General features: G+C 34.6%; 11 protein-coding genes across 13 annotated transcripts; 5 read left to right on the forward strand and 6 right to left on the reverse strand.

The window, feature by feature from the left end:
- Positions 1–97: 97 nt before the first annotated feature.
- Positions 98–3,964, reverse strand: pasha (partner of drosha). Its single transcript, XM_014248050.3, has 6 exons — positions 3,278–3,964; positions 2,501–2,674; positions 2,302–2,444; positions 1,158–2,093; positions 819–1,076; positions 98–703 (listed from the first exon to the last, which is right to left on the reverse strand). The coding sequence occupies exons 1-6, from the start codon at positions 3,534–3,536 to the stop codon at positions 416–418; spliced, it is 2,058 nt and encodes a 685-aa protein (XP_014103525.3). The 5' UTR covers positions 3,537–3,964; the 3' UTR covers positions 98–415.
- Positions 3,965–4,286: 322 nt separating this feature from the next.
- On the forward strand, positions 4,287–5,987 carry Arfip (ADP ribosylation factor interacting protein arfaptin). Its single transcript, XM_014247973.3, has 6 exons — positions 4,287–4,472; positions 4,628–4,838; positions 4,895–5,390; positions 5,447–5,612; positions 5,673–5,780; positions 5,837–5,987. The coding sequence occupies exons 2-6, from the start codon at positions 4,691–4,693 to the stop codon at positions 5,879–5,881; spliced, it is 963 nt and encodes a 320-aa protein (XP_014103448.2). The 5' UTR covers positions 4,287–4,472; positions 4,628–4,690; the 3' UTR covers positions 5,882–5,987.
- A 764-nt stretch (positions 5,988–6,751) lies between these two features.
- On the reverse strand, positions 6,752–7,394 carry Dph3 (Diphthamide biosynthesis 3). Its single transcript, XM_014247974.3, has 3 exons — positions 7,160–7,394; positions 7,026–7,100; positions 6,752–6,951 (listed from the first exon to the last, which is right to left on the reverse strand). Exons 1-3 carry the CDS (start codon positions 7,265–7,267, stop codon positions 6,874–6,876), a joined length of 261 nt encoding a protein of 86 aa, XP_014103449.2. The 5' UTR covers positions 7,268–7,394; the 3' UTR covers positions 6,752–6,873.
- A 59-nt stretch (positions 7,395–7,453) lies between these two features.
- Positions 7,454–8,614, forward strand: LOC106627736 (dnaJ homolog subfamily C member 17). Its single transcript, XM_014247972.3, has one exon. The coding sequence runs from the start codon at positions 7,561–7,563 to the stop codon at positions 8,449–8,451; it is 891 nt and encodes a 296-aa protein (XP_014103447.3). The 5' UTR covers positions 7,454–7,560; the 3' UTR covers positions 8,452–8,614.
- A 967-nt stretch (positions 8,615–9,581) lies between these two features.
- GCC88 (GRIP and coiled-coil domain containing 88 kDa) lies at positions 9,582–12,106 on the forward strand. The gene is made up of 3 exons (XM_036377914.2): positions 9,582–9,748; positions 9,807–11,676; positions 11,749–12,106. The coding sequence occupies exons 1-3, from the start codon at positions 9,667–9,669 to the stop codon at positions 11,927–11,929; spliced, it is 2,133 nt and encodes a 710-aa protein (XP_036233807.2). The 5' UTR covers positions 9,582–9,666; the 3' UTR covers positions 11,930–12,106.
- LOC106627735 (protein arginine methyltransferase NDUFAF7 homolog, mitochondrial) lies at positions 11,934–13,716 on the reverse strand. Its single transcript, XM_014247971.3, has 4 exons — positions 13,285–13,716; positions 12,569–13,219; positions 12,332–12,511; positions 11,934–12,247 (listed from the first exon to the last, which is right to left on the reverse strand). The coding sequence occupies exons 1-4, from the start codon at positions 13,624–13,626 to the stop codon at positions 12,083–12,085; spliced, it is 1,338 nt and encodes a 445-aa protein (XP_014103446.2). The 5' UTR covers positions 13,627–13,716; the 3' UTR covers positions 11,934–12,082.
- Positions 13,717–13,934: 218 nt separating this feature from the next.
- Positions 13,935–15,600, forward strand: LOC106627755 (transcription factor Ouib). 2 transcript variants are annotated; one of them, XM_014248000.3, is made up of 5 exons: positions 13,936–14,157; positions 14,214–14,929; positions 14,994–15,128; positions 15,191–15,301; positions 15,358–15,600. In XM_014248000.3, exons 1-5 carry the CDS (start codon positions 14,032–14,034, stop codon positions 15,506–15,508), a joined length of 1,239 nt encoding a protein of 412 aa, XP_014103475.3. In that variant the 5' UTR covers positions 13,936–14,031; the 3' UTR covers positions 15,509–15,600. The 2 variants fall into 2 exon arrangements, with proteins under 2 accessions (XP_014103476.3, XP_014103475.3); XM_014248001.3 differs by lacking the exon at positions 15,191–15,301 and having other exon boundaries at positions 13,935–14,157.
- A 4-nt stretch (positions 15,601–15,604) lies between these two features.
- LOC106627754 (transcription factor Ouib) lies at positions 15,605–17,717 on the reverse strand. The gene is made up of 6 exons (XM_014247997.3): positions 17,440–17,717; positions 17,240–17,365; positions 16,650–17,182; positions 16,445–16,579; positions 16,274–16,384; positions 15,605–16,199 (listed from the first exon to the last, which is right to left on the reverse strand). Exons 1-6 carry the CDS (start codon positions 17,572–17,574, stop codon positions 15,821–15,823), a joined length of 1,419 nt encoding a protein of 472 aa, XP_014103472.2. The 5' UTR covers positions 17,575–17,717; the 3' UTR covers positions 15,605–15,820.
- A 444-nt stretch (positions 17,718–18,161) lies between these two features.
- LOC106627753 (uncharacterized) lies at positions 18,162–20,405 on the forward strand. Its single transcript, XM_036377920.2, has 5 exons — positions 18,162–18,299; positions 18,365–19,803; positions 19,866–20,000; positions 20,073–20,183; positions 20,271–20,405. Exons 1-5 carry the CDS (start codon positions 18,162–18,164, stop codon positions 20,380–20,382), a joined length of 1,935 nt encoding a protein of 644 aa, XP_036233813.2. The 3' UTR covers positions 20,383–20,405.
- A 317-nt stretch (positions 20,406–20,722) lies between these two features.
- LOC106627684 (transcription factor Ouib) lies at positions 20,723–22,434 on the reverse strand. 2 transcript variants are annotated; one of them, XM_014247877.3, is made up of 5 exons: positions 22,066–22,434; positions 21,380–22,011; positions 21,190–21,324; positions 21,036–21,130; positions 20,723–20,943 (listed from the first exon to the last, which is right to left on the reverse strand). In XM_014247877.3, the coding sequence occupies exons 1-5, from the start codon at positions 22,219–22,221 to the stop codon at positions 20,900–20,902; spliced, it is 1,062 nt and encodes a 353-aa protein (XP_014103352.2). In that variant the 5' UTR covers positions 22,222–22,434; the 3' UTR covers positions 20,723–20,899. The 2 variants fall into 2 exon arrangements, with proteins under 2 accessions (XP_014103352.2, XP_014103351.2); XM_014247876.3 differs by having other exon boundaries at positions 21,020–21,130; positions 22,066–22,428.
- A 628-nt stretch (positions 22,435–23,062) lies between these two features.
- On the reverse strand, positions 23,063–24,169 carry LOC106627679 (J domain-containing protein CG6693). The gene has a single exon (XM_014247869.3). The coding sequence runs from the start codon at positions 24,028–24,030 to the stop codon at positions 23,194–23,196; it is 837 nt and encodes a 278-aa protein (XP_014103344.3). The 5' UTR covers positions 24,031–24,169; the 3' UTR covers positions 23,063–23,193.
- Positions 24,170–24,298: the final 129 nt, after the last annotated feature.

Here is a 24,298-nt window from a genome sequence, read left to right on the forward strand (position 1 = left end):
ATGTAAAACTGAAGTTACTGTAGAAAAGCAGCAATGTGATTAACTAAAATTGAAGCAGTTGCTTATAAATAATATCTATATGTAGCTCAAGCTGGTGTTATTATCATCTATTCCTACAATAGCAATTTATTAGACTCAAAACACATATTTCCATACATAAAAAAACTTTCGTACAGTTTGGGAATCGTTTCCATTTCACATTTTTATAACAGTATGTCAAAATATTGAAACTTAAAAAGTGCTAAAAGTAACATCAAATTTTTAGGCCTCAATCAACATTACCGACCTTCACTTTTAGGACGATTTTATTACAATAAATCACTTTATTTGATTAATTATATAAATTTGTTCATTTCTTCAGTTATATTTGAAATCAGTCATAACAAAATACCATTAGAGAACTTTAATTTGAAGATTATAGTTCCACATTATTGAGATTTGAACCAGATGATGACGGTAGGTCAACATCACAGGGTGGCACAAAAGTGCCCATTGATACAACCGATTTATTCTTTTCAGCTAATTTTAACATTTCCGCTTTTAGTTTGTCAAGAATCGCGTAATTTGGTTGATTTATTGCAGCTTTGCTTTGCAATACCGTAATCTCCTGCTCCTCCAGCTTTTTTTCTTTGAACGTCTTTATTGAATTGTTGCCGTACAGACGCAGCAGGGAGCCCCATGTCTTAATATGTGGATGTAAAATCTGAAAAATGAAAATGGCAGTTTAAAGAAAAATATTATGAAACATACAAGAAAATATAATACTAAAAATTCTGAAGAATTTCAATATAAACATAATACATGTGGATAAAACGCACCTGTAAAATCGCTTGGGAAGCCAGCTGTTTACCCTCACGCTTATTCTTGCATAACACTTTGGCTGTGTGTTTGCCCACAGTCATAGTAAATTCATTTTTCTTATTTTTTGTGCGATTAATTTCGTAATTTATCTGCACATCGCCAAGACCGAAGTTCCGCTGGAGACAAGTCAACAGTATAGCATGCGGCGAAGGTTCTGTTGTCTTATTACAAAATTCAGCTACACGTGGATCTTGTATTTTAATATCGTCAAAAACCTAATTTGTTGAATATATATAGTAATATTATTTACAATATTTACAAATATTTCACCGATTTGCAATGTAAAATTGACTTACCGATAAATCCTTGTGATTATTTTTCGGTGCATTCTTATCTTGTTTAATACCCGTAATTTTGTCCTTCATTTCAGGTATAAGTATCTCTAATGTTTCACGCGCAGCGTCTGATTTTGCCTGTTTTTTGCTGGTGCCATAGCCCGTGCCATATTTCAAATCGTTGATTGATACCGTTGCAGAGTAGGGTGTTGCTGCATTTTCCAATTCTTTGAATTCATATGTTGGCTGTTTTTTCAATGCATGCTGCACATACTCATGCAATATGCAGACATAACTTTTTCCATTCGGATTCATAATCCATTCTTTTCGGCCACGCGTGTTCGTATTTGTATCGCCACTTGGCGCCAATATTGGGAATTTGATTAGTTTCGTACCATCCGGCAGAGTGGGACGTTGTAAATTTTTAATATGTTTTCGATTTTTCGTGAATTTACGTCGCGCATTCCAGGAACGAAAACGTAAAACCCTTATCACTTTAAATTTAAATAGTTTCGCACAGTATTGGTTTAATTGTTCGGGTGTTAGTGACTCCTTTTGCGTATTCTCGGTGACGGTGACAATTTTCGCAGGCGGCACTAGACTCTTTAATGCTGCAACATTAGCCGCCAAATCAGCTGTGCTCGCTGAAGTTGGTGTGATGGCTGTAAGTGTGTCGGATATTGGTGTTGCAGCAGGTTCACTTATGTCCATCTCTTTTCCATTCGTAGATGATGAAACCTGCGCGAACTGACTAGAGTCTATGGAAACATCGGCGCTAACGTTGGCGCCAGCAAATGGACATTTAGGAACTTTATCAGTGTTGGTTTCGATGACGTCTTCCGCTTCCATCGCTGAGTTTTCTTCTGCTATTTTTTGATTCAAACGTTCCGTCTCTTCTTCATCAATGGCTCGTCTATAATTAAGGCACGGAATGGCGCCCAAAGGAATTGCGTGTTTCTAAGGATGAAATAAGATTTAAATAACAACTCTTTTCTACGTGTAAATTTACCATATTAAAATAATATTAGAGAGACTATACAAGTTTTAGTCAGCTATTTCATAGTTCCAGTTAACAACGAATATATGTAATTAACTGTTTTTTGTGCTTGGAATTTATATATATGTATATACAATTTCAGTGGATTAAAGTTTATTACTATCTTACCCTTACGCTACCATGTCCAAGAAAGTATGGTCTTGACGCCGAAACGACACGTGATTGTTTATGTAAAAAGAGAGGCATACCGCTGTTGTGTGTTACTTGCACCCAACCTTCCGGTAACACCTCGAAATGATTGTGACCTTTTTCTAAAATATTATTTTGATTTAATGTTTTTTAATATCATTATCACATTTGTTCGAACCTTCTAATACTGTTTTAAATCGCTCTTCGTATTTAGGTTTTTTCGGCTCTTTCAGATCATCAGGTAAATTTTCGTTGAGCAAATTTTCTATCTCATTGTCATCTATATCCAAATCGGAAGATTCATATCCGTCACCATTATCAAAATTTTTATCACCATTTTCACTTGCAATGTCTGATAAAGAAAATATAATTAGATAGATGAGGAATTTGTAATGTTTATGTAGTTGATACCATTTAAATTATTCATTGCAAATGCCTATTTATTTCGTTTATGTTGGCAATTGACTACATTTTGCCTTAATTATCAATTTGGTTAGATCTAATCATACTTACTGGTATACACAACCAGTTACCGGTAATAATACAATACACATATCTGGAGTAGAATTTCGATTTTATCTCCCCACTGAAATTTTTTGAAATATTACACTTAGTAAGGGTTTGATAAACACTGCTTTATTTGTTTATTTATGATTATGATATGAGATTGATAGATTGAAATTTGAGGAATGCAATGATATTTGAGGAATACCCTCTCCTGTTCCCACAACACATTTAGTTTAACCCAGTCAAATTAAAAAGGTTTAGTAAAGCGCCTGGGTTAATGGTTGTAATGTATTCTTTCACCGGATTTAATTGTCCGATAGCCTGACACCTTTTTCTCCCGATTGCGGAATCCAACAATCCAGGAGTATGTGCTCTAATGTGTTATTTACAACAAATATAATAATTTTTTTTAATAACAACTCGAGTGTAAGGAAAGAACACAACTTACCAGAGTCATCAGTTCCAGATCCCTGTACTTCGTCTAACACTTGAAATTGACGCAATTGTTGATCCAGTGTACCGCTTTGATTATTCTCCTCAACACGAGTTTTCATTTCTGCTATGGCGCTTAAGGAAAAACCTTTCTCTTTCATAGCAGTTGTCTGCTCATGAAGAGCCTGCTCATCAAGCCGTATTTTTTTGCCGAGTTGTGGGGACGATGGAGGCGATGACAGGGAACGCTGCATGCTATCACTTTCGCTAGACATTTTTTTTTATTAATTTTGGAGAAGTATATTTGTATATACCGCGTATTTCTTTATGGCTTTCTTTATTTAGCAAATGTCGACTAAAGGCTGCTCTTTAAAACACCCAACCTGATGGAATCCAACTTTTGCAAATAATTTTTTATAGAAATTGGATTGGTCACATTGGTTATTTCAGAACTAGCCTCAATGAATACACCTGGCTTTTAAAGTATCTTATTTCCACCGTTGTTATAAAATGTGCCTGAAGCAACTTTCGCAATGGATTCTGGCTTAAAATTTTGTATTTATCTTAAAATACACGAAACCACTGCAAAAGTACTTCTTAAAGCCTAATTTTTAAATCAAATATATATGTAGAAAACCTCGATGAATTTATTTGGATTGAAAACAAAATGTAGAGTATTTCGGAAACAATCCTTTAACACATAAAGTAGGGATTACACTAATATACTTATCGTTCTTATAAATCGTACATTCTTCCATCATCAGGGCGACAGTGTTGGAAAAGCACTCAGAAGTTGTTTGCAAACAGTTTCTAATAAAAATATTTTTTAAATTTTTTATTACTTTTTATATAATATATCCTTTCATTCAAAAATTTTAATTTTTTCCAAAATAACTCTTTTAACATAAATGAAAGTTATTATAATATGCAGCGGTAAATAAAATATTATCTTAAAACTTAAAATCCAAACTGTAGTAAAATGGGAAAATTAAAATGCTTGCTTAAAATTCACAGCAACACTGCCCAACGACAGTTTCGTTGCTCTGTCATCGGTAGAAAAAATTCAGGCGTCGTGGGTAAAAATTTTCTTTGTATAAGATAAATCAAATTGGCTAAAAACAACTAAATTGGTGTTGCACCATAGTGAAAAGTTATTCAATAAGCAACTGAATTACAGTTGTTAAAAAGTATAGTGGAATTTTAAAATTTAGGTAAGGACAACTGCTTAAAATCGATTTTTGTTTATTTCTTTCCTGCGTATAACATCGCCGACTGGCGGTGTCATTAAAGCAAAAATAAAGAACTATAATAGTGAGGAAAAAATATCAAAAATTCAATGTTTAATTAGTACATATTTTTTAACAAGTGTTTTAAATTACGGCTCCAATAAGCCATTGGACACAAGAGAAATCTACTCCGCTGCCACAAAATGGCCCATTCGTTGCATACAGAACGCAGCATTCACGAGATGCTAAAAGACACACCGCCGATGAACGAAAGTGGTAGTGCAATACATAGTGGAACTGAAGGCCGGCCATTCATGCCACCAAATAGTCTACCACTGCATAATCATTCAGGTAAATTTTTTTACGAAAAACAAATTGAAATTTTCACCTAACTTAAATTCCTTCAGCACCCGCTACACCGATGACACAAACCAGCCCACAGAACGGCATGGACGCCGGTCTTCTGCGTACGGGAGCCTCAAAAATTGACAGTATAAAGAATTGGAGCATATCAACTTACAAATGTACTCGACAGATTATGTTAGAAAAATTAGGCAAATCACAACGCACTGTTGACTCAGAGTTGGAAGCGCAGATTGAACAATTGCGAGAAACACAGCGGAAATACTTATCTATTTTACGACTGACCCGAGCTTTCAGTTCCCACTTTCATCATGTAGTAGTAACGCAACATGCACTGGCCGAGGCATTTGCTGATTTAGCACAGAAAAGTCCAGAACTGCAAGAGGAATTTACATGTAATTCTGAAACGCAAAGAAATCTGACAAAGAACGGTGAGTTGCTGCTGAGTGCTCTGAATTTTTTCATTTCATCGGTGAATACATTGTGCAATAAAACTATCGATGATACGTTACTCACAATCAAGCAATATGAAATAGCCAGGTACGACAGGGTATTTATCATAATTAAAACTTGTAATATAAATTCTGTATTTTCAGAGTGGAGTTTGACGCTTATCGTATGGATTTGGAAAATACAAAACCTGAATTGCCACAAAGTCCTGTTACCGAAGAGGCGCAGAAAAACTTTTCTCATCATAAGGAACTTTATGAAAAGTTACGAGCCGATGTCGCCGTAAAAATGCAATTTCTTGACGAAAATAGAGTGCGCATTTTACATTGCTATAATTTCATACCTCTAAAGTACTACTGTTTTTCATTCCAGATTAAAGTGATGCATAAACAGCTAGTATTACTTCATAATGCAATAGCTGCATATTTTTCCGGAAATGCGGTTGCTCTAGAGAATACAATGAAACAATTCAACATAAAAGTAAGTGAAAAAAAATTTTATAATTCTGTATAAAATAATTGTTTAAAATTTTAAAGTTGAAGGCGCCCAATGCAACTACTGGATCCTGGTTAGAGCAGTAGTATTGCTAAATGCCCGTCCATGTAAACAACCAACATTTTTAAGCACCTAACATTTGAAAATGTCCCATACATAAAAATCAAGAATAAAAGTCTTTCTTGAAAAAGAGCACAGATTTTTGGAGAACATCATAGTAAACTTTTTCGCTTAAATGGATGTTAAATTAAAGTATGTACAAGTTATATGTACTGGTATTGACAACATATTTATAAGAGTATCAACGTGTATTCTTCAATGCTTTTAGGTGTTTTTCAATAATTCAAAAGAAAAAAGTAAAACAATAAGCTTTCAATAGCGAAAAGAAATGTAAGCGAAAAAGTTGCATTTCATATTATACATAGTATTATAAGAATATCCAATACAATAGTTCCTGGTTTTCTCCTGAACTATTTGAATAGAAATATTGGGTTCACGCCCTAAAAATACTTGTTTTCAGAACAATAACAAATTTAAAGTTGATTTACAATTTATAAAATAAAATATTTTGATTAACTCGTACAATCAGTTGGTTAGACAACATTTCTCCCATAAAACCGTAAACAATGAAACCTTAAATATTAATTTAATCATATATTTTAGTAACATTATTTATTTCCTATCATAACAAATTAGTTTCGTTATTAAAATTATCTAACTGTTGATATATCTACATTTAGACTAGAAATTATTTATTTTGCTTGAATATTTTAATGTGAAATTAGGCAGAACTGGCAGCCTATATTCCATATATATATACACATACGAGTATGTAATTGCAGTATTGAACGAATATTAATATTTTTTAACTCCATTAATGTTTAAATTTTAGATGTAAGCTGAACAAAGAAACAGAAAAATTTACTACTGCAAAAAATATTGAAAATATGTATGTGTAAGATAAGCCAGACAGAAGGCATAATTGTTTACTCTAGTCAACATATATTTAAAATATATATCAGAAATATAAAAATCTTTTTACAAAAGAAATCGATATTTTTCTTATTATTTGGGATTCTCAGTGCTTTTCCAACGTCATATCTTTCATTTTATCATTGAGCACGGTCTCTTCATCTTCCTCTGCTTTAAACATAGTCTATTAATATTTAAATAAATTTTAGTATTACTCATCATTAAATTGTTTTATGTACATTGTATCAAGCCTCTTACCGCATCATATATTACTTTAATAATGAGTGAACAACTCGGGCAAGTGGCCACTTCTTCGCCTTCCATAAGTTCTTCCTTAAAAATACAGAAATATTTACTCTTCTCAATGTCCCCCAAAATATTTTAGCAATTACCTTGGTTATCTGAAATCGATCACCACACGGACATGGGTAATAATAAACTTCTTCTTCTTCGTCATATTCCATGTCTTCGATTTCGACCTCATCGTGATAAACACTCATCTTATATTATTGTTTTCACATAATAAATTGTATAAAAAGTATTGGTAATTATTACTAAAATTCACGTTGCTGAAGACTGCAATAACAATAGCAAAAGCATGTTGACGAATTTGCTGTCAGATGCTATTGGCACTGTTCGTTTTGACAAGAATGACAGTTCAGTGTTGCACATGCAAAATTTGATAAACGTTTTAAATCGAACAAGTCTCTATGAAGTAATTTTAAAAACTTTTAAAGCAAAGAAATTAGTAATCAAAACAGAATTGAAAAAGTCTCTTATACATTTGAAAAATATGTCTGCTCTTAAATTTGGTGATACAAACCTTTACGAACTCCTTGGGATTGATCTTGAAGCTGAGCAAGGTGATATACGAAAAGCTTACCGCAAAAAAGCACTTGAATGTCATCCTGACAAAAATCCGGACAATCCCAAAGCGGCAGAACTTTTCCATGAGTTATCAAAAGCCTTGGAAATACTCACTGATGCGTCGGCCCGTGCTGCTTATGACAAAGTGTTAAAAGCGAAAAAAGCAGCCGATTTACGGAATAAGCAGTTGGATAGTAAACGACAAAAACTGAAAGCTGATTTGGAACAGCGCGAACGAGATGCACTACACAAATTGCAGAGTACTCAACCATATGCCACAGTGTCCAAAAGTGATGAAGAAGTGCTACAAGACCAAATAGAGCGATTGCGTCGTCAAGGTTCTAAACTATTGCAAGAGGAACAACGTTTAATGCGAGAACAATTGCTGCGTACGATTGCCGAAAACCAGCAGGCACAGGTCGAAAAATCGTTTGATTCATCTGCGCATAGAATTAAAATCAAATGGAAGTCGGATAAAAAAGATAACGACAACGGTGGATACACATCAGAGATTTTACAAAATTTTCTAAAGAAATATGGAGAAGTTGTCGCGTTGGTGATGTCAAAGAAAAAGGGCAGTGCACTTGTTGAGTTTAAGACACTCGAAGCTGCCGAATTAGCATTGGCTTATGAAAAGGGTCGTCTAGCGAATCCTCTACATCTTGAATGGGTAACGCCACCTGTTTCAAAAGCAGCTGATGGACATATCGGGTCTTCTCTTGATTACGAAGATTTGGTTATGCGCAAACTTCGACAAGCTGAGGAACGCAAAAGGCTGATAGCACAAATGCAAGCTGAAGATGAAACAGACGGATAATGAATTTTTTTAAATTAAAAATAGATAAGAATAAAAAGGTAAAAAAATTAGTTGTTTTTAAAGATATAGGAGTATACTTCCAATAAATTTAACGTGTTTTGTTGTACCAAGAAAAAATAAGGCGATCAAACCCTATTTGGATCGGTAAATAGCAAATAACAAAGTGTGAAGTATTTTATTTGAAGTTCATTCATACTTAGGTATCTACGACAGAAAGTAAATAAAAAACAAGTAAGGGAGGGCTAAGTTCGGATGTAACCAAACATTTTACTTTTTATGGAAACGGAGTTGGTTATCATCGATCTATACCGCTTCCCTTTAACAGTAACGGTGTCACCAGCTTCTTAACCACACCAAACTTTCAATTTAGGTAAATGTAATGGTTGTTCATGAGTAATTTGTAGCCGTTCCCACGACAGTCGGGTCTAGGCAGGCAGACAGGCACTGGCCGCCATTCACAATGGTGCCATTAACACCTTCACCGACTCCCTCTCAGTGAATGGCGTAATACGAGTCAAACCACCACCCATTGCAGACACAGAGCTCGAGTTGCCTCGCGAATCTAGAGTGACCCTCGCGCAACTTCGTTCTGGATACTGTAGCAGGTTAAACTCCTACCTATCCAGAATAGACCCTGACATACCAAACACATGTCCTGCATGCAATGAGTCTCCGCATGACACTAACCACCTCTTTGCATGCCCAACAAACCCCACTCATCTAACACCCCTCACCCTATGGTCCGACCCCGTCGAAACAGCTCGTTTCCTGGGCCTTCCGTTAGATGACCTCGACGACAACGAATCTAGAATTTATCACCCAAACGGGGATTAGATAATCGTTACAACAACAACAACAACAGTCGGGTCTACGTAACCGGAACGGACCAGGATTTATTCCGGCCAGGGACTGTCAACTCGGCAGAATTCCGCCGCTACAACAACAGTAATTTGTGTATTTTCTTCGCACAAGATTCGACAGTTTTGTTTATTTACCGCACCACTTCGATGAAAGTGAGATCAAAAAGGCCGAAACGACACTTAGAAATCATATTATCCCTATTGGAAATCCCGATACATTTGTATTAAAATGGCAACACCGTTTTTATTATTGAAGACGAAAAAAATAAACAAAATCATGATCATCAGCTGTTTTCTGTCGACGTAAACGATTTAGGATGGAAATTATTTGATATTTTGAAATTTTTTCCACACAATGGATCGTAACAAACGAGAATTAGAAACTTTGGTATCTTCACAAAAGGAGCAGCTAATTAGATACGAAAAGCGCTTGAAAGGTGACTATGATACAATAGAAAATATGCAAAAAATTTTATAATTTCTCAATTTCAATAGATGTGGTCACCGCATATAAGGGATTGTTAAAAGAAAAGGAAGCTCTAGAATCGAGCTTGGCTGCACTAACAGCTTCGAAAGATGCAAACAACGAAAAATCATTTTCAGATGTCCCCACAAGAAGCATTACAGATGCCGTCGATGCTAAAAAGGTTGACGACGCAGCTATAGCACCCGCTGATGCTTTAAGCTGTGTGATAGATGATAAACAGCAATTGCAATCACAGATCATGACATTGATGAATTCACTAGCTACCTTATCCGCAGAGAAGTCACGGATGGAAGCATCCTTTCAGGCAGATAAAAAACAATTACGAGGCCAACTGACACAAAAGGACGATTGCATCGTCGAATTAAAGAAGACAATTAAAGAAAATGAAGTTAAAGCTAAAGCTCACCTTGAAGAAATAAAGGCAAAGTGGATAATAGAATGTCAGGAGCGGGAAAAAGAAACAAATAATCAGATGATTATGATACGAGAGTTACAAAAGCTTTATGCTGATGAAAGACATCTTAAGGAAAATATTGAAATGCAATTAAACAATTTCAAAACACAATTTGCCAACAATGAAACAGAAAATACCCGAATACGCGAATTACAAACACAACTAAAAGAGAGCAAAGCACAATTGAGAGAAATGAAATTGGGAGGCAATAGCATGCAGAATTCCACGAAAGATGCCGTTGACCCGACAGATAATATGATTATATTAAAGCAAGTCCAACAACAAATGCAACAACTTAAAGAACAACACGCAGTTGCAATAAAGAATGAACAGCGACGTGTGCTGCAAGCGGAAGAGCAAAGTAGACACCAGGCAGCTTTACACGAAGATCGCGTCGCCAATTTAGAGGCTCGTTTAGCTGAGCTAAGTACAACTGTGGGAAACTATGATCGACTGCGCCAACAGGACCAAGAAAGTATTCATGTGCTACGAAAAAAGCTGCAGGAATTAGAACGAAGTTCTGATTCACAATCGAGTTTGTCAAACGAGCTAAACTCTTCCGATGTGGATCATCGGCGCCGTAGGAGAAGTAATATAAACTATGATATTTCAATTATAGTTGATGAAATTATACATCTGAAAAAGTTGTTATTGGCTGAAAATTCACGTAGTACAAACCCTGTCGATATTAACAAATTATTTTCAGTCAGCGCTGATCATACACAATGTCACGAGGAATTGGCTATTTTACAACAACAGTACGACACTTGTAAGGCCGAACTTTCACAACAACAAGAACGTTCACATGGCCAAAGAACGCATATATCTACTTTGCAGGAAAAAGTCAAAGTGCTAAATCGCAATATTGATGAGCAAGAATTAGATCTAAAAAATCAGGCGGAAAAAATGAGAAACGCTATAAAAGAAGAACGTGCTAAATGGAAAACTAAATTAAGTGAGTTGGAGAATGAGACACGTTGTAAAGTTGTTGATTTGGAACAGCAATTACAAAAGCAAAGGCAACGATCCCTGCAACTGCTCGACGAAAAGGAACAAGAAATAAAAACATTGCAGACATCTTTTGAAATTTTTCATAATGTAACATTACCGTCGACAGTTGACACCCATGCTGAGAACCCGACGTCAGCATCCGATGCTGATAGTAATGATGGAGTTGGAGCAGGGAGTGGCAACACACAATTGGGCACAATGGTTCCAATTAAATCGAAAAAGCTTTCAGTCGGTGAAAACTGTCATATGCTGCACTATGCCAATGAGATAGCTCGGAAAGATATCGAAATAGCCGCATTGCGAAAAGCTAAATACGCTGCTGAATCGAGTTTGCGTAAGACTATACAGGAGAAGGTGAACGCACAAGAGGATCTCTGCGATAAGATAGCGTTACTTGAGGAGCAGGTCGACAGGTCAATATACCATTGCGAATGGGAATTAAACATTTTAACAATTAAAATTTTTTATATAATATATTTTTTTAGACTGGAGCGCTGTAAAACGCGGGAAGGGGCGAATCTTGAATATTTGAAGAACGTGATCATTAGTTATATTGTAACGCGAGATCCAGATGGCAAGCGGCATATGTTGAATGCCATAAGTGCTGTACTGCAGTTAACACCAGTCGAGATGCAGACGATTAATAACGCATTCCAAAAAAAATAAAATCTTACATTTGCACCCTGTACAAGATGTGTGTGCGTGTAACCAAAAACGTATATTGTTAACAGTATCAACATTTGTAACAAAAAACAAAGTTAAATAAGATATTAAATGTACCTATTATTTTAACAAACCTTGAATAGAATTGTTTACATATTAATAAAAGCCACTGATTGGAAATTTTTTAAGGTGTTCTTTCAATACGGCTGGAAATATCGAAAAAAATTTAAAACGTGTTCCCATTTGTTCAGGATCTGTCAACATTTTATAACCACTTCTAATGGCGTCACGATTTTCAGGCAAAGCATTTGAAAGCAATTGCTGTGGAAGATACATTTCGGTATTGAGTACAAGAAACATAAAGAATTTATTTAACGCTAATGGCTACATTAAGGTTTTTTTTACCTCAAGACGAGTCTCGCCTTCCATTTTTTTTAAGAAGCTGCCTTGCTCAACAGGACCGAAACAAAGTGTTTTGCCATTTTCTTCTGCAACGCGTTTAATTTGTCTGAAGTCTACATCCGCCGTAAGATCCGCTGTGCCCGGTGCAAGTAGTGGTTCATGTAGTTGATGACTTTTAAAAGCCTAGATTATTAGGTTATATAAATTATCGTATTTTAAAACAACATGCGTTTTTATTACTCTGAAGGTATCTCCTTTTTCGCCAAAATGACCATAATCCATTATCAAGCCAATTCCACCCTCACTCTCAAACCTATTCGCTATGATATTAATGATGCGATCTGTGTCTAATGAATACTCAAGGCAATCGCGTGTCTCTCCAGTAATTGAAGTAAACAGATGTGAAACTGGGGTCTGTGATTTTGAGATGACATAACGAAACTGTAGTTTATCATCAACATCGTTGCCATTATTTTCATTGACGTCAATTAAGACTTCCTTCCAATATTTTTCATCTCGTTGCAGCTTATGCACTGGCAAAGCATCGAAGAATTCATGTGCCAGTACTATGGAGAATGCGTTTGGGACATCCTCCAATCGCTTGTGCCAGAATACTTTTGTACCAGTTGCTGTTTTACCCGTCAAGTAGTGAGGAGAGTTTTCGTCGTTTACAATCTCGCTGCTGAAACAAAGACGTTGAGCTTGCACTTTACTTAAATAGGGACTTATCTCCACCATATGCATAGAAAATTGTCCAGCGAGTTTAAATTGTGTCAAGACTTTTAGTACATCGCGTGCCAATGTGCCCCGACCAGGCCCAAGCTCAATAACTTGAAAAGGTGTTGGACTACCCAGTTTCCGCCACTCACTTACTACCCAAATAGCCACCAGCTGTTACAAAATACAAATTGTTAAAACGTGCATCAATTGTATACATATATGTGAATGAGGTATACCTCGCCGAAAATTTGGCAAATTTCCGGTGATGTGATAAAGTCTCCTTCGCGCCCGAAAACATCCCGATTCATGTAATACCCACTTAGTGGATTGGTTAGCACTTCGCGCATATACTCTGCTACTGTAATCGGTCCTGTTGCCAATATTTTGGCTCTCAAGTGCTTTGTTAAATCATTTGGTGCTTGAGGCTCATCTGGTTTTGCCTCCACCTGTGGCGCTGTTAATTTGCGGGATAATACTGCAGTATCCGGTCGACGAACTGCTTTGTAGCTGTAGTTTCGACAATATCGAGAATTAGCAGCCAAAACGTTAAATAAACAGTTTAAGGGCCGTATACTCATCCCAAATGGTATTTATGATATTTATTTGAATTATAATGTGCATAACTTTTACACAATGTTTCAAGTGTTGCTTCGTTAAAGGGCTTGCCATTCTGTGTTTTAGAACTGATTGATATGAGGGTTTCTACTTAATATTTTCATATATAAGGCACTTAAGAAATAAAATCTTGTAAATGACAAGTGTAAAATTACATTAACAAGTTAAAAGCATAAAATATTAAGATTTTACTAACCATTTTTTATTAATTTTGATTGTTTTTTTATATTATATTCAGGATGTTGGCAACACTACAAATATAAATAATCTTGCTTTATTTACATTTTGGTTATCAACAAATACGGATTGTATGGTATTTAAATTATTAGTAGATAAAAAATAAATAAATAAACAATAAGGGTTTCAAAATGCGCCAGGATTTAAAACTATGCAGGCTTTGTGCGGCGTCCTGTGAAAACAAAACCACGACAACGCTATTTGACAGAAGTAGAAAATCGGAACTGCGAAGGATATTCCAACTTACTAACATCCAGGTACTAAAATATATATGAGAATCTTCCCAATAAGTTTTTGCTTATGTACTTTACAGTTAAAAAATCTCAGTAATTTACCATCCGAAATGTGTTCAGATTGCGAAAAAGAATTGGAACGGGCTTATGAATTTCGTAATCGATGCATATCAGCGCAGGCGTATTTTTCCAGTTCAGAATACAAGCGTCATTTCGACCAGAGCCATAGCCAGAAGCAAATTGATTACCCCATAGATAAGGATTCTACTTCAGGAAAGGTTAAATTTTCAAAGCAAATTGCTAACTCCATAGAAAAGGAATCTACTTCAGTGAAGGTTGAATTTTTGCCATATACTAAGGAAATTGAAACAGCAGATTTGGACTTTAATACACATTCGGATATAACTAATTTACAAGTTGCAGTAGAAATAGAATGTGATTTCGAACAGCTTAACGAAGGTGAAATGGTGCATGATGATGCCCAAGTAGAGTTGGAAAGTCGGTCATTGAAAAATACCACCCACAAACTGTTGCCGAGAAATAAAACCAGAGCTATATTGGAAGTAAACGTGGAAAAAGATAGTGATCATGAGGAAACTATCTCTCAGCCAGTAAAGCCAGACCACAGTGGAGAAGATCCACAGGTTGATGATAATCAGAAGACGAAAGCTAAAGTTGAAAAGCAGAATAAACCACGAACATACATATGTGATCAATGTGGTAATAATTTTAAGTATCGAAGCCATTTTTATTCACACATCAAACGACACGCTGGAGTAAAGCCTCTACAATGCGAGTGAGTTTGTTAAAGAAGTTTGATAGAATAAGCATATTTATTACAATTGATTTTTTACTTGCAGAGTTTGCCCAAATAAATTTTTTACCGAAGGCGAACTTAAGCGACATATGCGCCGACACACCGGTGAACGTCCATTCCCTTGTCAGTATTGCGGTCGTCGTTTCACGGACTATAGCACCAGAATTAAGCATGAACGGTAATTCCTTGCAAATAACTTACCCATTTATCTCACTGCATTTATATACTATTACGTTTTAGTACACATACAAACGAACGTCCTTTTGGGTGCCCACAATGTGGTAAAGCGTTCACAACATCATATGTTTTAAAGAATCACATGCTTGTGCACACTGGAGAACGCTCCTTCAAGTATTTATATTGTTACAAAAAGAAAAATTAATTAAAAATTTTTTTTTATATGGTAGATGTACGCTTTGCAACAAATCTTTCCAACGACAAACGCACCTTATAGTACATACGCGTTCGCTGATCCATAAACAAAACGTTGAGCGCCAACAACAAACAATTCAAAGAGTGAGACGCTTTTCATTAACAAAGCCATCATTGAACACTTAAAAATGAAGCGAATTCGCTCATTTAGTTTGTAAGGTCTGAATGTAGTTTAGACAGTGCTGCGTGAGAAAATATAACTTTTAAGAGCTATTAAACTAATTGTTTTTTAATTCTGTTATTTATTTAACGAATTGCGGTTATAGAGCGCATTTCATTAACTATAAAATAATTTCGTAGGCAAGTAGATCATTACCGCTACTTATATAATTTACATACTAGATATATAGTTGCTTAAGTGTACCTTTTAGTTATGTATATATTGATATTCAAGTGTAAAGAAATATACAAATGTATGCATATCGAATCCAAATTAAATTATTCAGTATTAATGTATACATCGCTATCTTGTTGTTCAGCATCCTCATCCACCTCTTCAATATGCCTTTCACAGGTTTGGTCAATTTCTTCCTCTATCATATGGGTAACAGAAAGATTTCTGTCGGCTTGGTGTTGTGTCATAGTGCCAATATGCTGATTAGGATCAATTTGTTGTAGCAAATGTTCCACTTTGATATTCGTGTGAATTGTTTGATGGTGGTTTATGTTGGAAACATGATGATCAGGCTCATCTTGCATATGTTGCACTTTCACGTCCGTTGTAGCAAGATTTCTGACTGTTTGCTGATGTGTTATAGTTGCAATATGTTGATCCAATTGATGTTTACGTGAGAACGTCTTATTACACGGTATACAACTGTATATAGTAGATACAACGAAATTCAATAATTGTTTGTTTTATAGTAATATTTTTAGTAAATTGACACTTACGGGAATGGTTTTTCGCCGGTGTGAGTCAACATATGATTTTTCAGCACATTAGAATAAGTGAACGATTTACCGCATGTTTGACAAGTGAACGGTCGTTCATTTGTATGTATTCTATTTAAAAGATATATGTAGATTCCAACTTAGCATTCTTAATTAATCTTTGAAACAAACCTTTCGTGTTTTATATTTGTACTCCGATCAGCAAAGGTTCGACCACAATATTTACAAATGTAAGGTTTTTCTCCAGTGTGCACACGCATATGACGTCCAATTTCCGAAGGGCATGCAAAAGTTTTACCACATATTCTATAACAAAATATGCAAGTAAAAAAATGTATTCTTTGTGATGTATTAAATATCAATGTACTTCACTTACTCGCATTCGAAAGGCTTTTCGGCCATATGACGCCTCATATGCATTTTTAACAAATTACGTTTCGAATATATGTTCCCGCATATTTCACACATTATACTTGCAATTTCTGGCTCTTCCTTCTTCTTTCTGCCTCGATTCGATTTCTTTCCACTATGTATTTCTGATTTTAATGACATCCCTTCTGGTTTTGATTTTGGTCGTCCTCGTTTACGTACCGAATTTTCGCTAGTTACTGGCTGCCTTTGTATAAATGTGGGCGTAACAGTCTTCTTAATTACGGATTTAGGCAATTCTTCTTCGAAATATTCACTGTCCGTATATTCAATAAACTCTTCAGCACTTTCAGTATTGGGTTCCATATCAGATTCAAGCACTTCTTCTTCAACGGTCTCAGTAATATCTTCCAGATGTACCTCCTGTGCATCAATAAATTCTGTATGCATATCAAAGAACATTTCGTCCTCATTATCTTCTTCATGTTTCGATATGATTTGAGCGCCCTCATAGTCTAATGGTTCTGTCTTCATTTCCGACTGAAAAATGTCACAAAACTTACAATAATGAATTAATTTATCATATTCCTCTATTACCTTTACTATAGCGTCTAAAAGTGCGTGTTCGCTCGCTTGACACATGGAACGGAATTTAAATGACACATTTAACTTTTCTAAGCACTGCACGCAAATCATTTTCGGAAACTCTTCATGTGGTTTCAACTGTTGGTATCAAAGAACACCATAATTTATATATTGTCGTGTAATAATACAAGGTAATTAAGCATAATTCTTACGACTATTCCACCGCAAACTTCTATTCGCTGCACAATCTCGCTACATGTATCATCTTCCGTTTCAAACAGAGGCTGCATTTTGCTTGTATTTATGTCCTCCGTTAGACAAATGCGACATAAATCGTAAACATGCATTATGAAAATATTTTTTTTACTCTCTAGATTTTGTTTTATATTCAGTTAATAACACGAAATCACTTAAATGTTTTACTTGATCGATAGCATAATACGCGTATTGTTATCTTTTTTTGTATGTGTGTCGCGAAATGTTGTGACAGCAAGAAATGTCAAAGTCAACGCCATTTTATAGACAGTGTAAGTCAGGTGAAATGTTTTAATAATATAATAAAAAAAACCGTTTAATATATAATAAATCAAACACTTTAAAAAAGAGTTGATTAATAAAAAATTGTTTTGTAAAATGTAGACAATTTTTATATGTGGTTTTATCTAATACCATTAAAAATGGTTTTCTATTTAAAATCGTTATTTAAAGTAGCGAGTTACTTTTGATACCAATTATAATTATGTATCTTTACAACTCTAACTACTTTTGACAGTTCAGCTTTCATAATTTTTAGTTTTGGTGCGTGAATTTATTTTGTTATTTGATTTGTGTAATTTTCACTTCTATAAGAATATAAACAAAATTTTAGTTGATCGGTGTGAATCTAATTTAATATAAATAAACTTCAGGCGGGAAAAGAGGAAGATACATCTGGATGCCAAACATGGAGATCAGCATAAAATGGAACATTTGCCGCGTTTGTTTGGCAGAGGAAAGGCAAAATCATGGTGCAAAATATATTTTGATTGATTCTAAAATAGTCAAACAAATTTCTGATATTACTAGTGTGCAGGTTTGTGAAAAAATCTTTTTATATCATTGTGTTCTATAAAAAAATCCTATAAAAACTTTTTACAGATGGAAAGAAGTGACAACCTGCCAGACAAGATTTGTCGTAAATGCTTACTTCTACTGAAATATGCATACCACTTTAGAACAACCTGTCGAAATTCGGAAGAGTACTTGCAGTCAGTCATTCAAAAGACTAAATCAGCAACATCCATGTTAAAAATGGATAAACAAAGAGAGCGTTCAGTGGAATTACTAGAAGAAATATTTCACGAGGATGTAGAATTCATTTCATTAAATGAGCAACGGGATCCAGAAACAGAGGAATATTTTGATACTAAGGAAGAAATTCTACCGAGCCCGTTTGCATTATCCGAAAATATTGGTGATAGTAGAGACAATACTAACACCCATTTTACAAGTACTATTCCTAGTACGTCGGTTGTCTTAAAAAAGCAGGAATATCATAGAAAGGAAAGTGCTACGCATATCACGAGTTATGATGATAGCAATGATAATAAAAAAAATAATAGCAACAATATTGATATGAACTCGGCTGACAGAAATATTAATAAGATACATAACGAAACCATTACAACGCAGAAGTTTATAGATCCAGACGATGAAGAATCTGAAATGGATGGTATCTATGAAAATAGGAAAACAAATTATAAGCATAGACATTTACAAAGATCAAACAGAAAACTGAGTAAGACACAAAAAGAACAAAATTGTTCAGAACAGCTGCTAACAGCACAAGATTATGAGGAAGATGAACTAGCGGACTTTGATGACAGTAAAACAAATTCGAAGCAAAACCCTTTACGATTACCTAAATACAATACCGAAAGTAGCGTGGATGCCTTGGATTATGATGATGACAATAAAATCGGCGATGAGGATATAATCGATGAGAATAATGATTACAATTCCAATAATGATAACAAAGAAGATGAAATTGATAACTCAGTGGAAACCGAAATTAGAATAGATAAGTTAAAGTCATCTAGCAATTCACCTACACCCGAAGCAGAAACAAAGTTACAGGCCGAAGAGGAGTTATACTACTTAATCGAAGAACCCGTCGTTAAAACAGAGGAGTTGTCGAATTCTCAAATTGACGATGTAGAACTAGATGCGAATGCAGATGCCGGAATTCAGCTAATAGATAATTACGCAGAAATAGATGATTGTGAAGAAGACGAAGAACCTGAATATGATGACTCGGAACCACCGAGGTCTGTGGTACAGATAGAAGAGTATCTAATCGATGAAATCGATAATGAATCGGTGCAACAGCACGAGCTAGAATTAAATGAGGAACAATTAACAAAACGGCCCAGCTCAACTACCATTAAAATCACAGATCGAGCTTCACCTCATATACGCAAAAAAGGGAATGATTCGTATTTTTTTTCCTGTGACGTTTGTGGTAATCACTTCACCAGCCGAAGCCTTAGAAATTATCACATGAGAATACACCGCAAGGAAAAAAATTTTGAGTGCGAGTAAGTTGAAGAAATAAAATGTAAATTATAATTTTTTAACTATTATTATTACTATTTTATAGGCTATGTTTCAAACGCTTTACAGCGGCGTGTAATCTAACGGCGCATATGCGTATTCACACAGGAGAAAAACCATACGAATGTAAATATTGCTTACGAAGATTTACGGATCGAAGTACGCATGTAAAACACGAACGGTTTGTATTATTCGCTTCTGCAAGGATAATGTCCGAGTGTATAAACAAAAAGTTTTTTCTATGAATTTGCAGGGTGCATACGAATGAGAAACCTTTCCAATGCAACATTTGTGGCAAATCATTTGCTTTATCGACTACGCTTCGCACGCACGAAAAAGTGCACACGAATGAAAAGCCTTTCAAGTGAGTACAACTATAAACTATAATTTAGAGTTTGTAACACAATTTTCTATCGTGTTTTTGGTCTATATAATTACTTTTTATTTTTAGATGTGAGCCGTGCGAGAAATCATTCAAACTGCCCCATCAGTTAAAATCTCACCTGCTCACCAACCAACATAAAAACATTGTAACAGCTAATGAGCTAGGGAATTATAACTAAATAAAGTTATTACCTATAGCTTATTTCAAACCGTTTTATTATTGCTATTGTTTTGTCACAGTATTTCCAACAACTAACTCATTGATTGATTTTTTTGCTATTGTTTTGCTTAAAAAAAATAGCTGCTAATACATTCTTTTTGTTGATATGTTAAACAAAACCTATTAATATATAATAGGATATTGTTTCCATGTGCTGAGCATTTAATATGTCTAATTAATTTTTTATGCGCTTTTTGCATAAATAAATCCATGATATGAAAATAATTATTACTGTCCACGTCAATGCCAACATATGTATGTATGTATTTGTACATAATGTTCGTTTAAATATTTTCATATACAATTTATAAAAGAAATCTGCCTTTTATTTTCCGAACTATATTAAGTATTTAAAACAATGTGAATACATTTCTCGATGCATTAACCAAAGCATATCTACTCGTAAACAACCTCATATCCCTCAGATACGTAATGCGCTTCCTTCAGTCTATGGGTCATAGTTTGTAAATGTGCTTTTAGTTGATGCTGAAGAGTAAATGCTTTCTGACAGACCATGCAACTGCAAAATAGAAGTAAATATAATATAAACAAATGGAATAATTAAGTAAGAACGTATAGCTTACGAATTGACTTACTTGAAATCTTTTTTACCTGTGTGTAGTTTTGAGTGGTTCTTCAGTATGGCGGAATATGTAAAACTTTTACCACAAACATTACATATATATGGTCGCGTATTTGTATGTACTCTGTAAATTTACACTTTCTACAATAAAATACATTTTCATAATAGTACTAGTATTATTACCGCTCATGTCGGTGTTTCTCGCTTCGATCAATGAAGTGGCGATCACAGTATGAACATTTGTAAGGTTTTTCACCTGTATGTCGCCGCATGTGATTCTTCAATTCACATATTTGGCGAAACGATTTACCACAGAGCCTAATAGAACGGGAAATGTTATAATTAACATACAATTTAATTTTTGTGAACATACTCGCATTCATGTGGTTTGACATTGTTGTGCAGTGACATATGATACGCAAAGGTAGCTTTTTTGTTGTAAACGTTGCCACAAATGTAACACATATACGATGTTGGACTTGGTGGACGACAAATACGTCTTCTACTAACATCCCGTTTATTAGAAAACTTGATAGTGTTTTGATTTTTTTGTGATTTCGTGCTTTTTTGGTCATTTTCATGGGCTGCCTCAACTCCTGTATTGTTGGTTTCTTTACAATCTGCAGTCTGAGTGAAATTTTTCTCTTCCAATTGTTCTGTCTCTAATTTAATGCTGCGATCTAAATTATTCTCTGATTCTATAAAGTCTCCGTCATCGTCTTCATCTACTAATAAACCAAGGTCATCATTATCTTCATCATCGTCTGTATCTGATTCTAAGCTGTCGGAAGAACCATGTACTCTATCACGGTGTACTTGCAATTCTTCCATTAGATATCCTAAAAATTCCGCATCATCAGAGCCTTCTGGACGCATTCGATCTTCACACAAACTCTCCAAGTAAAGTTGTGAATTCATGCACATTTGTCGAAAGTTATACCATATTCTCGTCATTTCGAAACACTTCCAACAAACCTTGGATGGCATATCGGTTGATTCTCTAATCTAAAATATTCAAAATTAAGGTTTACATGTTATAAAAATTCCACAAACACTTACCCGCACACCACAACAATACTCAATTTTTTTACTAAGCTTCAATTTTTTTTGCCGCCCGTTAACGCGTATATCGTTATCTATAAATAATTCAAACATGTTATCCTCTTCGTTGTCCTCTAAGCAAGTACGGCATTTCAATATTATTTTATGCTCCATTTTTAAAATATTTGTAATTTGTCAAGTTTACACAAATGTTTATTTTGCTTTTAACAGCAAAAATAGACAGAAAAAATTGGGCAAAAAGGTATGAATAAAAATGTAAAAGCAGCTGATTAGGTTGCCAACTATTTATATCAAAGGGAATTTAACATAAGGATCAAATTGGAAAAAATGCTTTAAGCCCTTAACGTACAAAAATAATTCCCAAAATGCTTTTTCCGTCGAAGTTACTTAATATCTAAAATAATAAACGTATTATTTTTTATATATCAGATAACGTATTTTGAAAGCTAATTTGTATATAAGACATTAGAGTAAAAGCATACATACTATTACTGTTGGAATGTTTTTGACAGACAATACACCGTCCATGACGTCATAAATGAAAGTAGATCGAAGGTTTATGTGACGGTGTTCAGACAAGGACTCTTTTACCACTCATTGCGTTCTCACGATACGAGTGTGACAACTTAAGCGAAAAATTTTCTGCATTTTTCTTCACATCACATTCTCCAATTCATGTTCGGTTTATGTACGCGGTGAATAAAAATATTATTGTTTACTCGATTTTGTTTTGACACAACAAAAGTAAACAAAAATATACTTTTATACTTTTAACAATTTAATAATATAACTGAAACAATTATAAAAATCATTATTATTAATATTAAATTCTGCAAACAAACAAATATGTTAAAAATCATATAAAATATACGATATTTTTCTTTCGAATTCTAGATTTTTACTAGAAAAACAATTCTTCCCGGCTACATTATATTGATACACATTTTTATCAATTCTGATTTTCATTACACCCTCGTATGAAAACACATAAACGTACATTTATAATAAATTTAATTTGTATTTCAACCCAAATTTTTTTAAACAAAAAATTTAAATAATTGATTCCCTCAACATACTAAACTAATGCTCCAGCCCATATCTAAACATAAAACACACAAAAAAAAACTAAGTGCGTCTTTTCTGTACCCTTCCCTTCTTAACACCATTGGTTTTTGATGGAGTATTGACTGCCTTCTTCTTAGATTTGGTTTTCTTTGAAAAATCATATACTTCGCTGTCGTCACCATCGGCATATTTTTCAGCCAATTTGTCCAAAAATGAGTTAAAATCATCCTGTCGATGCGCCTGACGCTTCAATATCTGTTTTTGTAAATCGCCAGACTCTAATTTTTGTTTGATCTCTTCCGCCTCCTTCGCCTCTCGGGCATATTTCTTATGACGACGCTGACGTTTCTGGGATGGTTCATTCGTGAAAATTTTGTATTCCGGCACCTCACTGGCATCAATCATTTCTCTAATGATTTTCTGTAGACGCGGCTCATCTTTAATGTGCAGAAACGGAACTTCAGTCATTATCTTATTTATACAGCCTTTACTCGATAAATAAGCCTTTTTCATATCGTCTCGTTCCAGTTCAGAACCAACATAAGAATTTTCGTAGTTAATAATATCTTCCTCAGTAACCCGTCTAAACACTTGCCTCCACAGATCCATCCATGAACTTAGTTTACCTTCGTCCTCCTCATCAACAATAACACCTTGTTCGTCATATAAACCACGCTTCTCTTTGTCGGAGAGAACCTGATAAGCTTTGGACAAAACTTTAAACTTTTCCGTAGCTGCAGACTTTTCATCATCCTCAACACGATCTGGATGAACTTGCAAAGACATCTTGTAATATGCCTTTTTTATATCTCTGGGCAATGCATTTTTCTCCAAATCCAACAACTTATAGAGATCTCGTTCTCCAAAAAATTCTTCACACAAATCCAAAAGACCCATTTCTCCTTTTTATCTTAAACGTACTTAGTAGCAAACTTTTCACAAATGAAATTTAATTTGCTTTCTTCGGATAGATTTTCGCAATCGCAACAGAATGGAAGTAAAATGATGAAGACGCGCGAAATGCTTCGCTACAAATTGTATGAACAGAGATGCCACCTATTGCTTTAAATATTATGTTTTCAAATCGAATTTTGAGAATTAATTTATTTCAGAAAGGCCCTACTATTTAAATTATTATTAACATAACTTAAGAAAAATAGTAATG

This window comes from Bactrocera oleae, chromosome 2, assembly GCF_042242935.1.
Source record: "Bactrocera oleae isolate idBacOlea1 chromosome 2, idBacOlea1, whole genome shotgun sequence".
NCBI lineage: Eukaryota > Metazoa > Arthropoda > Insecta > Diptera > Tephritidae > Bactrocera > Bactrocera oleae.